The 14,455-nt window shown below is 49.9% G+C and overlaps 1 protein-coding gene across 1 annotated transcript; it reads left to right on the top strand.

Moving 5' to 3' along the window:
- Positions 1 to 3,066: 3,066 nt before the first annotated feature.
- LOC111848449 (broad substrate specificity ATP-binding cassette transporter ABCG2-like) lies at positions 3,067 to 14,288 on the top strand. Its single transcript, XM_023820476.2, has 15 exons — positions 3,067 to 3,457; positions 4,194 to 4,253; positions 4,990 to 5,107; positions 5,523 to 5,678; positions 5,774 to 5,931; positions 6,992 to 7,143; positions 8,043 to 8,135; positions 8,377 to 8,531; positions 9,211 to 9,362; positions 9,701 to 9,790; positions 10,057 to 10,181; positions 10,340 to 10,494; positions 12,202 to 12,291; positions 12,512 to 12,564; positions 13,430 to 14,288. Exons 1-15 carry the CDS (start codon positions 3,183 to 3,185, stop codon positions 13,575 to 13,577), a joined length of 1,980 nt encoding a protein of 659 aa, XP_023676244.2. The 5' UTR covers positions 3,067 to 3,182; the 3' UTR covers positions 13,578 to 14,288.
- Positions 14,289 to 14,455: the final 167 nt, after the last annotated feature.

Here is a 14,455-nt window from a genome sequence, read left to right on the forward strand (position 1 = left end):
GAGGGGGAAATTTGAGCAATGGAGATGATCGGTGAAATTGTGGAGGAACTTATGATGCTAGCGCAGCAAGTTGACGATAGTTCATACTCTGCAGATTTTCTGTTGCTCAGAAGTCATTTAGTTTTAGACAGGTTAAATGAGTTTGTCGCCCAGACGAACAACAACATCAGTAATGTTGTCTTCGCCAATCTGAGAGAAGTGGCTGACAGGCTTTTTGTAAGGGACAGAACAACTAAAGGACCAGGACTTCCTTTGATAGACATACCACTAGAGATGATTGAGTATTGTTCCTACATTTTTTACTTGCTTTCTAGGCAAGGGGAATCTAGCAGTTCCAATTGTTAATTAATTCACAAAATATATGCCATTGTTTGCATCCATTAAGATATTCATTGTTCAAGCATATTCTTTGGGTTTATGTATCAGTTCATCTATCCCAATAAATGAGTTAACTGTTGCACTGTTTCGCAGTAAGCATCCACCGTTTCTGTAACAAGAATACAGTGGTACCTCTGTTCTCGAACTTAATCCGCAAAATGGCTTCCCCAGCTGATAATTAGGAAAATTGTACGTAATATATGTATGCAAATGATAATAGAATATAATCTAATATCTTTATTTTTATGTATAACGACAATAATGATATTCTGTTCTTTTCTATTATCATTTGCATACATGTACTAAAACATTGCAATTTGTGTAAAACATTATGTTCTGCTGTGCACAAGTAACAAAACTACACCGAACCCACAAAACTACACTGAAATCACGTCAGCACCTTAAACATTCTTATATTTGGAGTCAGAATGAATTCCATTTGCCAGCAGTGTTTAATAGAATAATGGAAAAGAATGGTGATATTTTAATGATTCCCCTGGGAAAATGATCCTTTTGCCCCCACTTTACTGGTTCATTTATAACATTTTTTTGCAGAAGCAGAGACTTACAAACACATAATACCTCCAGAAACCTAATTCGATTACAGCACTGGGGGTTTGTCCAGACAACATCAAAAACCCAGAGAACAACCTGAAAGAGACCACCAAGCCAACAGCTTTGACCCAACGGCCCCCACAAGGGTGCAACGAGCACTTCATCGGCGAGAAAGATGGTGTGCAGGCTGCTTGATAACTGCCAGGCTGAGTGCTTATTCAGTGGAACCATCTAGAAACAATCCCCTCTTCCCTTCTTAGCAACAGATATTCACTAATACTAACCTTGTGTGACCTGCATAGCATAATTTATCTGATGTAATATCCTTTCACCATTCATTCGCAGAATTTCTCGTTCACACGTCATCTTCCTGATCACAAATTCAGCACATCCTTGCAGACTGTGGCCAGCCTCAAACCCACGAGCAGAAACAGACGAGGGTGGTCTGTGATCAGCCTCAAACCCACGAGCAGAAACAGGTGAGGGTGGTCTGTGGCCAGCCTCAAACCCACGACCAGAAACAGGTGAGGGTGGTCTGTGATCAGCCTCAAACCGAACGAGCAGAAACAGGTGAGGGTGGTCCGTGATCAGCCTCAAACCCACGAGCAGAAACAGGCGAGGGTGGTCCGTGATCAGCCTCAAACTCACGAGCAGAAACAGGTGAGGGTGGTCCGTGATCAGCCTCAAACCCACGAGCAGAAACAGGCGAGGGTGGTCCGTGATCAGCCTCAAACCCACGAGCAGAAACAGGCGAGGGTGGTCCGTGATCAGCCTCAAACCCACGACCAGAAACAGGTGAGGGTGGTCTGTGGCCAGCCTCAAACCTACGACCAGAAACAGGTGAGGGTGGTCTGTGATAAGCCTCAAACCCACGACCAGAAACAGGTGAGGGTGGTCTGTGGCCAGCCTCAAACCTACGACCAGAAACAGGTGAGGGTGGTCTGTGATAAGCTTCAAACCCACGACCAGAAACAGGTGAGGGTCACCCCTTCTGGGGTGTGCTCCATGGAGCACAATGTCGTTGAAGAGTTTATGCCTCTGCGGCCTGCAAGACATCTACCTCGACCTCCGGCAACTACCCTCCAACCTGCCTGCCCTTGGCTCAACACGATGCCTCGCCATCCATCCTGCGGCTGTGTGTCTATTAATCCTGCCATCGTGCATCAAGCACCACGTGCCTGCACCGGTCGGCCGCTGCATTGAGACATATATTTCAACCCCTGTATTAGCTTAGTCACTTCCTCTTGTCTGTATTAGCTTAGTCATTTCATCTTGTTTGTTTGACTCATCTGCCGCCCCCTGGAGGATGGGCTCCCCCTTTGGGTCTGGTTCCTCCCAAGGTTTCTTCCTCTTAGGGAGTTTTTCCTTGCCACCGTTGCCTTTGGCTTACTCAATGGGGGGTCCTTACGAGGCAGAAATGTAAAGCGCATTGAGACAATGTAATGTTGTGATAATGCGCTATATAAATAAAATTGAATTGAAATTGAATTGAATTGTGGCCAGCCTCAAACCCACGACCAGAAACAGGTGAGGGTGGTCTGTGATAAGCCTCAAACCCACGACCAGAAACAGGTGAGGGTGGTCTGTGGCCAGCCTCAAACCCACGACCAGAAACAGGTGAGGGTGGTCTGTGATAAGCCTCAAACCCATGAGCAAAGGTTTACAGCCTCCAAGCTGAGTTATGTGGCAGTTCATGGAGCTGGGGAAACACACTAAGGCTAAAGGGCTATAAGACAGGGAAGGCAGAAGTGAGATAACCAGCGACGCCTACTGGTCAAATAGGGAATATTAAGAAAGGGCAAAGGTCGGATGGCAACAACCCTGACAAACCTGCATGCATCTGGAATGAACCTTCAGAAAGAGTTAAACTCCATACACAGCTCGAATGAACCCTCACAAACACAGTGAGAACAAACTCCACACACAGTTGGAATGAACCTTGGTTTATATAATGGGGGAGGGGGGTGGTTTACACAAGGGGCAGGGGGGTGAGGTTGAGTTGGCTTGCCAATTGTCATTAAACTATCCTACAGTAAGTTTTATAACACCCAACAAATCCAAATAATGTAAGGGCTGGGCTCATTTGTTACACTTGGCTTGTCTCTCTCCTGCAGGGCTGTCTTCTGGGACGCTTTGTGATGTTCATCACGTGTTAATGACCACATAACCGGCACCAGGTTCAGGGGTGGGGGGAGCGCCATAACCAAAGCCCTGCCTCCATCCAAAGTGCACCAGCGTGTGGCGGACGAATGAGCTTCAGAAGTGCTTCAGATGATGGGAATCGCTGTCGGCAGGAAGTGCAGGGCACAGAGGCAGAGACAGCAGGGCATATGAACCGGGACGCTGGATGCCTCGCCGACAGCATCATGCTGACCAAATTGACCCCGGAGGTCTCGGAGGAGGGACCACAAACCGCGCACAGCCCTGGACCCACCCTGACCTTCCAGAAGTTGCACTACTGCGTGAGGGAGAGCAGGGGCCCCTTCCAGAAAGGGCCTGAAAAGGAGATCCTGAAGGATGTCAGGTATGTGGCACCTTAACTACCGGCACCATGCGAGAAGAACCGCAGAATGCTCTCTGTGACGTTAGCCAGGCGTTTCTGCTGACTGGACACCGTCCTGCTAGAAGAACAGCACCGTCACGTCCCAAGAAAGTTTGATGGCTTCCCAAACTTCCTGGTGAAGTGTCACTCCACGGGCGTGGAAAGCGGACAGCCCACAAATCTACCACTGAGGTTCACTCAGGTTCCGTAAAGCCCCATTATGTTTGAATAAGGTTTTCAGTTTCGTTTTGTTTATTAAATATCATTAAGAACATAAGAAATTTACAAACGAGAGGAGGCCATTCGGCCCATCAAGCTCGTTTGGGGAGAACTTAACTAATAGCTCAGAGTTGTTAAAATCTTATTTAGCTCTGATTTAAAGGAACCCAGGGTTTTAGCTTCCGCTACACTAGCAGGAAGACTATTCCATACTCTAACTACACGCTGTGTAAAGAAGTGCTTCCTCAAATTCGTTTTAAAATGTTCTCCATCTAATTTCCACTTATGGCCACGAGTTCTAGTATTGCACGGTAAATTACAGATCTGCGACTGACGTTAATTACACGCCTGTGATTGGCTGACATGCACGGTAAATTACAGATCTGCGACGGACGTTAATTACACGCCTGTGATTGGCTGAGATGCATGGTAAATTACAGACCTGTGACTGCGATTGGCTGATTCCAGGCTCTGTGATGCAGTAGGCTTTGTCTTTCAGTGGGATCATGAAGCCAGGGATGAACGCTATTATGGGTCCGACGGGGAGCGGGAAAACCTCGTAAGTGACCCTTTACCATGCGTGAATTCCTGCCTTTTTCTACCAAGGAGGGGTAGCATAAAATTCCCAGTAACATCTTCTGGAATTCCTGCATCTCCTGGACCTGGTCACCATTCTCTCAGAAGATTCATGTTTTTCCATAATCGGACAAAAAATATTTATATCCAAAGTTGTATATACAGTTCTGGAAAAAATTGAGACCACTTCACGGCATTCTTAAATCCTGGTTTAATCCTGGTTCTGATGGCAGAGGCTACACTGCTACGCCGGCTGCTTCCAGGCTCAAAACTTCTAAGGCAGCGGAACACAAGAACAAGATGAAGCAGGAGACACTGGCAATGACCAAAAACCAGCCCGACAGAGGGGAGAAGCGACTTCCTAATGCCAGAGATGACTGTCAACTTACTCAGCAGTGCCTCATAAATCAGAGGATGACCTCAAGTGACCTTCAAAAAGAATGGGAAACATTAAGTGGTGTGAAGTGCACTGCTAGGACAGACTGCTAGAAACCATTAAAGTCCCATAAAGCCAGGAAGAAGCCCTCCATCAATGAGAAGCAGGGAAGAGCCAGGCTGCAGTTTGCAAAAAAAAAAATGTATCTTTCACACAGACGTAGACCCATAAACTGAGAAATAGGTGAAATTAAAAATGTTGCTGTGGTCTCTTATTTTTTTCCAGAGCTGTATATGTCTACATTACTCTCTGCTCCGGATCATGTGACATTTCCCCCCTACAGGCTGCTGGACGTCATCGCTGGCAGGAAGGACCCCCACGGGCTTCGTTCTGGTCAGGTGCTGGTGGACAGCAAGGTCGTGACCTCTGACCTGAGACTCAGCTCAGCGTACGTCGTGCAGGTGAGCGAAGGCACCCTAACAGAAGGAGAGGTCGGCAGATGTCAATTAAACACTTCATTGTGAACAATTTCATCTTTTTCCCAAGATCCTCTCTAAGAGAAGTGATTTGTGGATGAACGGATGTATATAATTAATAACAAGTCATCCTGTTTTATGTGATCATTTCTTTCAGGGACTGCTGTTTGTAGGTTCTGGCAGGTTTTTTAAACATTTTGCTGCACCTTCAAAGCCGCACTGAGTTAGTGATGCTGTGGTGTCACCTTTGCATGTCACCATCGTACATCCGTGGCTCCTCTGTCTTTATCGGTCCTCTTTCCTACTTACCGGCAGCCCATCCATCTGTAGCTCTCCAGAAGTCACATGACCTCGTGCCTGGCCACAGTCGCTCTTCGTTCTCGCTCCTTTCCTTTCCCAGGATGACATCCTGATGGGCACTCTGACAGTGAGGGAGAACCTGGCCTTCTCCGGAAACCTGCGGCTGCCCCCGGGTCTGTACTCTTCACTGGACAAGGAGGTGAAGGTCAGCCGCATCATCGAGGAGCTGGGCCTGCAGGACTGTGCGGAGACCAAGGTGCGTGGAGGAGCATCGGTGACACACACCCGCGGGGCCGGTGACACAGAGCGAGGCGCTCACACATGTGCAAACACGGGCACGTGCTTCTGCAGATCGGGACGGAGTTTCTGCGCGGCGTGTCGGGGGGCGAGAGGAAGCGCTGCAGCATCGGTATGGAGCTGATCACATCCCCCTCGCTCCTCTTCCTCGATGAACCCACCACCGGCCTGGATGCCAACACTGCCAATTCCATCATAGCCCTGTTGCAAAGGTACCGGGACCCGACCTGTAAGCCATGTCCCGTTTACCAATTGAATGAATGAATAAGTAAATAGATTAAATTGATCAATTATTTTTTAAGAAGGAGATATCACCAGGACATAACCGCCCACCCTGCTGGACATCTGCATCCAACACTATTCAGCATCATCAGAGACACTCACCACCCACGCCGTAAGCCAGGGTTTCCCAAATCCGACCCTGGAGGCCAGAATCTAACACAGTTTGAAGATTTCTCTGCTCAAACACATCATAATCAACTAATGGGCTCTTTGCACATAGTGACGTCATATCTGCAAGCGTGAAATACGGCTCACTTGCTTCCTGTTTGAGTAACTATGAACACAAGAAAGGATAAACTTGTGTTTCAGAAGCTAGAAAAACAGAAGAAAAGCATAGAATACCAGGAACACTGTTGTTTCCTAAGTGCACAATATCTTCAAAATATAATCAAGTTTTAAGTTTCCACGTATACCTATGGGCAATTCAGCAAATCCAATTAGTCATAGCATGTTTTTGGGCCATGGGGGGGGGGGGGGTGCTTGGCAAAATCTCCATGACAACACTGGAACAAACCTCAAACCCAGGTGCAGTATCACTAAAACAAACAAATATATAAATAAAACCAGCAATAAACAGGAAGAATTTTTTTCTTAAAGGATTTATGCTCACATTTCATATAATTTATTGCCACATTTTAGAATATATTTATTTGTGCACACATTTATTTATTTAACAATATCTGACTCTGCTGGCTAGCTGTGATCTTCTGACTCTGCTGGCTAGCTGTGATCTTCTGACTCTGCTGGCTAGCTGTGATTCCTTTCATTTTTAAAACATCTGAGGAGCATTAGGGGCCCCAAAGTGACTCTTTGAGTGAGGCCCCATAAAAACAAGAAAGGGGCCCAGCTCATAGCTTAAACCTGACATGATATTTCTGTCTGTTCCTGGCAGTCTGTGTGTTAAAGCCCTTTGCTGCCCTTATGTAAGGATACTTTGGAGATATAGCATGTCGACGCTGCCGCCTACACAGTTCTCTACTCTGATTGCAGACTGTCCAGGAAAGGAAAAACAATCATCTTCTCCATCCACCAGCCCCGGTTCTCTATCTTCCGCCTCTTTGACCACCTTACCCTCATGAACAAAGGCGAGATCATCTATGCTGGTCTGGCGGAGCAGGCCGTGTCCTACTTCGAGGACCTCGGTGAGTGACCTTGCAGTGACGGTATGGACAGGATGGAGCAGATTGAGAGACTGGGCGAGACTTTTCTGCACAATATGAATTTCACAAATTCACCAAAGCATGATTTTGGAAATGAGCGTCTCTGTGGCTCGTGATAAGTTGGCCATCTGAGTGAGATGCATCCTCAGCATGGACAGATAAGACACTGCATTGTGCTGCTCTGGCATTTTTTGCAAGATAAGCTGCATGTGCAGCAGCTTCATGCAGGAAAGTAATGAGCAGGCGCATCTCCTGTGGTCATTCAGCTCCATGGCCACATTTACCACCTCGATGGATATCTCTGATAAAAATAGGCTGTTTTGAAAAAAAAGAAGCAGCAATATCTTCTTTTGGAGGAACCTCAAAACCCAGTGAGCTTACACTTGCCGTGGGGATTGGTAGGAGAGCTCAGCAGCAGGGCTTGGCAGGAGAGATCAGGTGTGGGGATCGGTGGGAGAGATCAGCAGTGGGAATTGGCAGGAGAGATCAGGCGTGGGGATCGGCGGGAGAGATCAGCAGTGGGAATTGGCAGGAGAGATCAGGCGTGGGGATCGGCGGGAGAGATCAGCAGTGGGAATTGGCAGGAGAGATCAGGAGTGGGGATCGGCGGGAGAGATCAGCAGTGGGAATTGGCAGGAGAGATCAGTAGTGGGGATCGGCGGGAGAGATCAGCAGTGGGAATTGGCAGGAGAGATCAGTAGTGGGGATCGGCGGGAGAGATCAGCAGTGGGAATTGGCAGGAGAGATCAGCAGTGGGTCCACCTTGTTGACATTGATAACATTGTTCAGATTTGAGTTCAGGCAGAATCTCAGTTCCTACGATATGAATAATAATGTGTTTTTCACAGACCTTGCATCTGTGTTTCTGGCTGTTTGCCTAGGATACAAATGCGAGCTGTTTAACAACCCTGCTGATTTCTTCCTGGACATAACCAACGGGGACATCACTCCAACCCAGGACTCTCCTGATGCTGGTAATCACGGGTCCCTGTAGGACCATCCAGAGCTTCTTGTGAATTTGCCATGAGAATCTGAAGCAGAAATTAAGATTTTATTTAATTAGCAGACATCTTTATGTATGAAAGTGGGGTCAGATAGTCTGTGGGACCCAACCCATCAGACATCCGCTCACAGGCATAGGGCCCTAAGCCACTGAGCACAGGCCTGGCTGCTGAGAAGGACCCCTGGCGGGTCCCTCCCCTCCCATCTTCCCAGTCCTGGGGGCGGAGGACGCATTGGCCCAGAAGTACAGAGAGTCGCGGTTCTTCAGAGAGCTGATGGAGCAGCTGGAGACGATGGTGCTTGCGGTGGACCCTGGCATGCGGGCCGTCAGAGACAAGCCAAACTATGCCACCTCCTTCCTGTTTCAGGTGTGAGCACAGTCAGCCGTCGGCATGGTTACATGTCGGCATAGTCACACGTCGGCATGGTGACACGTCCGCATGGTCACCCGTCGGCATGGTGACACGTTGGCATGGTGACACGTCCGCATGGTCACCCGTCGGCATGGTGACATGTTGGCATCGTCACGTGTCAATGACAAACACCTGCTTTTAGCTTCTAAGTGAGTCTTCTGTTTATTGTCCTTTAACATAGCAAAGAGCCCTTAACCTATAACTGACCCTGTTTATTACCATCATTCAGGCTTCAGGAGGCTGTAAAACTTTAACACAGGACAGAGTACGGAGCGTGTGTATGTGTGTGTGTCTGGGTGTCTGTGTGTCTGTGCATGTGCTGTGTGTAAACAAACAAACAAACGAATGAATTAGCCAAGTCTTGTTTTTTATTTGGTTACTTATAGTTAAGGTTAGGACTGGGTAGGGGTTAAGGTCGTCATGTTGGGATTAGGGTTATGCCCATAGAAATGAATAGAGAGTCCCCATAAAGATATAATACAAATATGTGTGTGTGTGTGTGTTTGTGTGTGTATCCATGAGCGTGTGTGAATGTATGGGAGGTGTGTGTCTGTGTGTGAGTTGCATGCATTTGTGTGTGTGTGTGTGAAGGAGATTACCTCCTTCAGTGTGTAACAGCGCTTGTCTTGACCAGCTGTGGGTGGTTTGTGGCCGTACAGTGAAGAACATCTTGAGGAACCCTCAAACATCCTACGCCCAGCTCATCCTCAACGTCATCTTTGCCATCCTGGTTGGTCTCATCTACTATCAGATCCCTCACAGCCTCCCGGAGGCCCTGCAGAACAGGTAATCTGAGGCAAGCAAGAGTCAACCTGCTTCCAAGGCTGAACACCGTGGTGACACCTGATTCACATGATCCCTGCCATGCCACCACATGACTTGTCACATGACTTACTTGTCACATGACTTACTTGTCACATGACTTGTCACATGACTTACTTGTCACATGATTCGACACTGCTATATCAGATGTTAAATCATGAAGCGCTATATCGGGGTCTGATAAAGGCTGCTGGGGGGTGCTCTGTCTGCCTTGCTCACACTTTATTATCTGCTGGCTCTGATTACACCCCCCCACCCCCACATGTCGCCATGGTGACATATCCTGACCCTCGCATGTGCAGGATCGGCGCGTTTTTCTTCCTCATCATCAACATGGTGTTTGGGAACCTCTCGGCGGTGGAGCTCTTCATCAACGAGCGCGCCCTCTTCATGTGAGTCATCCCTCTTTGGGAGTGCTGCTCTTAGCTTAAGGGCTTGGTCTGAGCTAAATCCAGGGGGCTGCTTACGTTTAAGAAGAGTTAGGAATTCCAGCTGGTGGCCTGTATGCGTGCTGGGCAGTGGATAGAGGAGCACACCCCCCCCCACCGTGTGTCGGACCCGGAGCCCTTCCACCAGCAGCAGCTCTGGAGAAATCATTCACAGCCGGGTCTTCTTCTCGAATGCGGCAGCACTAATTTCACCACCTGCATCCCCGCAGCCATGAAAACTCCAGTGGATATTACCGCACGTCTGTCTACTTCCTGTCCAAAGTGTTTGCTGACCTCGTGCCCAATCGCATCATTCCTGTGTTCCTGTTCTCCAGCATCGCCTATTACATGATGGGTGGGTCAGCGACCCCGTCGGCATGCTTACCCCATCTTCCCCGGTAGCTCAGACGACAGCTTTCTTCTCCATGATCGGTGTTTATTCCCCTCATCTGATGCCCTTGGTGGTTTGACTGCGCCACACGCCAGTTCATTCGCCCGTCTCCCCCCCCCCAGGCCTGAAGCCCGACGTGGAGGCCTTCCTGCTGTTCGCCCTCACGATGAGCCTGGCCAGCCTGGCCTCCGTGGGTCTTGCCTTCCTGGTCAGCGCCAGTGTGTCGTCCTTCGCCATGGCAAACATCCTCATCGCCCTGCCCTTCGTCTTCATGATGGTGAGCTCCGGGAAGGTGTGGCAGCGTGCCCGTGTTCATGGTGGTGCTGGTGCCCATGCTGATGCCCGTGGTGATGGTGGTGCTGATGCCCGTGCTGATGGTGGTTCTGATGCCCGTTCTGATGGTTTTGCTGGTGTCCGTGCTGATGCCCGTGCTGATGCCAGTTCTGATGGTGGTGCTGGTGCCTGTGCTGATGCCCGTACTGATGCCCGTGCTGATGCCCGTGCTGGTGCCCGTGCTGATGCCCATGCTGATGGTGGTGCTGATGCCCGTGCTGATGCCCGTGCTGATGCCCGTGCTGGTGCCCGTGCTGATGCCCATGCTGATGGTGGTGCTGATGCCCATGCTGATGCCCGTGCTGGTGCCCGTGCTGATGCTCATGCTGATGGTGGTGCTGGTGCCCGTGCTGATGCCCATGCTGATGCCCGTGCTGATGCCTGTGCTGATGCCCATGCTGATGGTGGTGCTGGTGCCCGTGCTGATGCCCATGCTGATGGTGGTGCTGGTGCCCGTGCTGATGCCTGTGCTGATGCCCGTGCTGATGCCTGTGCTGATGCCCATGCTGATGGTGGTGCTGGTGCCCGTGCTGATGCCCGTGCTGATGGTGGTGCTGGTGCCCGTGCTGATGCCCATGCTGATGGTGGTGCTGGTGCCCGTGCTGATGCCCGTGCTGATGCCCATGCTGATGGTGGTGCTGGTGCCCGTGCTGATGCCCATGCTGATGGTGGTGCTGGTGCCCGTGCTGGTGCCCGTGCTGATGCCCGTGCTGATGCCCGTGCTGATGGTGGTGCTGATGCCCATGCTGATGGTGGTGCTGATGCCCATGCTGATGGTGGTGCTGGTGCCCGTGCTGATGCCCGTGCTGATGCCCGTGCTGATGCCCGTGCTGATGCCCATGCTGATGGTGGTGCTGGTGCCCGTGCTGATGCCCATGCTGATGGTGGTGCTGGTGCCCGTGCTGATGCCTGTGCTGATGCCCGTGCTGATGCCTGTGCTGATGCCCATGCTGATGGTGGTGCTGGTGCCCGTGCTGATGCCCATGCTGATGGTGGTGCTGGTGCCCGTGCTGATGCCCGTGCTGATGCCCATGCTGATGGTGGTGCTGGTGCCCGTGCTGATGCCCATGCTGATGGTGGTGCTGGTGCCCGTGCTGGTGCCCGTGCTGATGCCCGTGCTGATGCCCGTGCTGGTGCCCGTGCTGATGCCCATGCTGATGCCCGTGCTGGTGCCCGTGCTGATGCCCGTGCTGATGCCCATGCTGATGGTGGTGCTGATGCCCGTGCTGATGCCCGTGCTGATGCCCATGCTGATGCCCGTGCTGGTGCCCGTGCTGATGCCCATGCTGATGGTGGTGCTGGTGCCCGTGCTGGTGCCCGTGCTGGTGCCCGTGCTGATGCCCGTGCTGGTGCCCGTGCTGATGCCCATGCTGATGGTGGTGCTGGTGCCCGTGCTGATGCCCATGCTGATGCCCGTGCTGATGCCCGTGATGATGACAGTGGTTATAGCAGGCAGACCATGATCAGTGGTGCTGATGAGTAAGATGAGTACGGCGCAGGATAAATGCGCTTCAGCGGCCGGTCCTGCGGCACATGCGCACAGAGAGACGTGCTGACGTGTTCTTGTGTTCTGGTTGGTGAGTCCGAAGCCCCGGGGTCTGCGTAGCCCCATTCGCTTTCTAAGCTTCCTCCTGACTCTCCCTGCCCACAGGTCTTTGGGGGTTTTCTAGTCAATCTCAACTCCATGCTGAGCTGGATGTCCTGGATGCAGTGGACTAGCATCTTCCGCTATGGTCTGCAGGTGAGAAAGGAGACCGCAGTTTGAATAGATCCAGCTGTCCGATCCTGTTCAGTGTCCCAGTGCAGAAAAGGTCTGTCAGTTCATATTATAATCATATAATGTTTTATTAGCTTATTTCTATAGTCAGGTTTCAGTGACTTGCCTGTTGTAAAGTGTTTCACAATCATTTTTTCCAGGCTTTGCCAAAATGACAACCTCCCATCTGCATTTTCTCACGCAGGCAGTGACCATCAACGAGCTGAAGGGGCAAGTGTTCAGCAGTAACTTCACCATGTAGGTCCTGCTCCCTGATGCATCTCTGCCTCCTAGTGCTGCAGCTGTCATATTACAGCCTCCACTTTGCACTTTCTTTGCACTTTTTCACTTCTCTCCAGAGGTTCGGTGATAGTAGAGAATGATAGATTAGATCTGCCCATGAAAGGCATTTGGCTTAATCTTTGTACTAATAAAACGGTTCTGATTTTGCATGAGAGGGTGAATAGGGGCGTGGCCATGCTGGAATATGGGAGCACTGCGGGGGTACAGTGTTCGCACCACAGGAAGCCTCATGTTCACTGCTGTTATACAAGCGCAGTGACTCCCATGAGATGGCTGCCCAGAATCAGTCAGGGATCCAGGGTTTGTGCTTGTCCATCTGGTTTTGTGCTCCTTCACTGGGTTATCTGCTCCCTCATTCGGTTTTATGCTCCTTCATGGGCTTTTGTGCTTCTTAACAGGATTTTGTGCTCCTTCGCCAGTTTTTGTTCTCCTTCACAGGGTTTTGTTCTCCTTCACAGGGTTTTGAGTCTAGGTCACAGAGTTCCTGATGGCCTTGTGATTTTTATGGGTATAATCTTGTGGCATTTAACAGCTATTCTGTTAATGAGCTCTGCTGTTGTGTGTGTCTGGAGTACGTTGGTCTTTTCATTTATTGTTTGTGTCATTTTGTGCAACCCACTGTATCGCTGACTAGAGTATGGTTACTTGTTATATAACTTCAGAATGCTCATTTTCAGCATGAAATTGACAGCCATCCCTTCTCTGACATCTGTCTGTCTGTTTCTGTCTTTCTGACTCTGCCTGTCTGTCCTTCTGTCTGTCTGTCTGTCTGCCTGCCTATCTACTTGTCTCTCTGTCTATGGCTCCTTCTCCTCCCCAGTATTACAGGTGAAATGTACATGAAGCAGCAGGGAATTGACTACAGCATGTGGGGATTTTGGCAGAACGAGGTGGCCCTGCTGGGCATAATGTCAGTGTGTATGACCCTGGCTTATGTCCAGCTGCTCCGAATCAACCGCTGGAAGTGAGGGCATGTGAGGAAGCCATGCAGGCCACCTGTCTTCACAGTGCCCCCCGCCTTCACAGTGCCACCTGTCTTCACAGTGCCACCCGTCTTCACAGTGACACCGGCCTTCACAGTGCCACCTGTCTTCACAGTGTCACCTGTCTTCACAGTGCCCCCCGCCTTCACAGTTCCACCTGTCTTCACAGTTCCACCTGTCTTCACAGTGACACCGGCCTTCACAGTGCCACCTGTCTTCACAGTGTCACCTGTCTTCACAGTTCCACCTGTCTTCACAGTTCCACCTGTCTTCACAGTGACACCGGCCTTCACAGTTCCACCTGTCTTCACAGTGACACCGGCCTTCACAGTGCCCACCTCACTTTCACATTGTCATCCCCACCCTCACAACACCCAGTCATTTACAGTGATGATGTCTTGTGCTCTCTGTAGTGTCTGAGTTTCTTAGCCATACTTAAACTGGAAATTGCCAAGACTAAGAATTGCTTTCTGACAATGTGTTTTATCCAAAGCAAATTTCACAGCTGGAAAAGTAAAAATGAAATTCAAGCTATAGGCACCGAGGTAAAGGGTGTGTGATGCACATGCCTGGATTAGGGAGGGGGGAGGGACCCTCCCCAGTCTAATCCTTCATTAAGGAGACTCAGGCTGCTCCACAGCCCAGCCTGCCTGCCTCAGCCAAGCTTATGCGGTCATGCTCTATATACACTGTTCATAAACCGTAATAAATAAAAAGCAGTTTATTATATCATATACATTTTATTGTCATTGAGTCTCTGTGTAAGAATAGTTAGATTTTACTTCAAATTCAACTTTTAAACTTTCGTGTGTGTTTAAAATGTGTGTGCCATGATTAGATTATGAATTTATGTGCTCTGAGAT

Source organism: Paramormyrops kingsleyae, chromosome 20 (assembly GCF_048594095.1).
Source record: "Paramormyrops kingsleyae isolate MSU_618 chromosome 20, PKINGS_0.4, whole genome shotgun sequence".
In the NCBI taxonomy this organism is placed as follows: domain Eukaryota; kingdom Metazoa; phylum Chordata; class Actinopteri; order Osteoglossiformes; family Mormyridae; genus Paramormyrops; species Paramormyrops kingsleyae.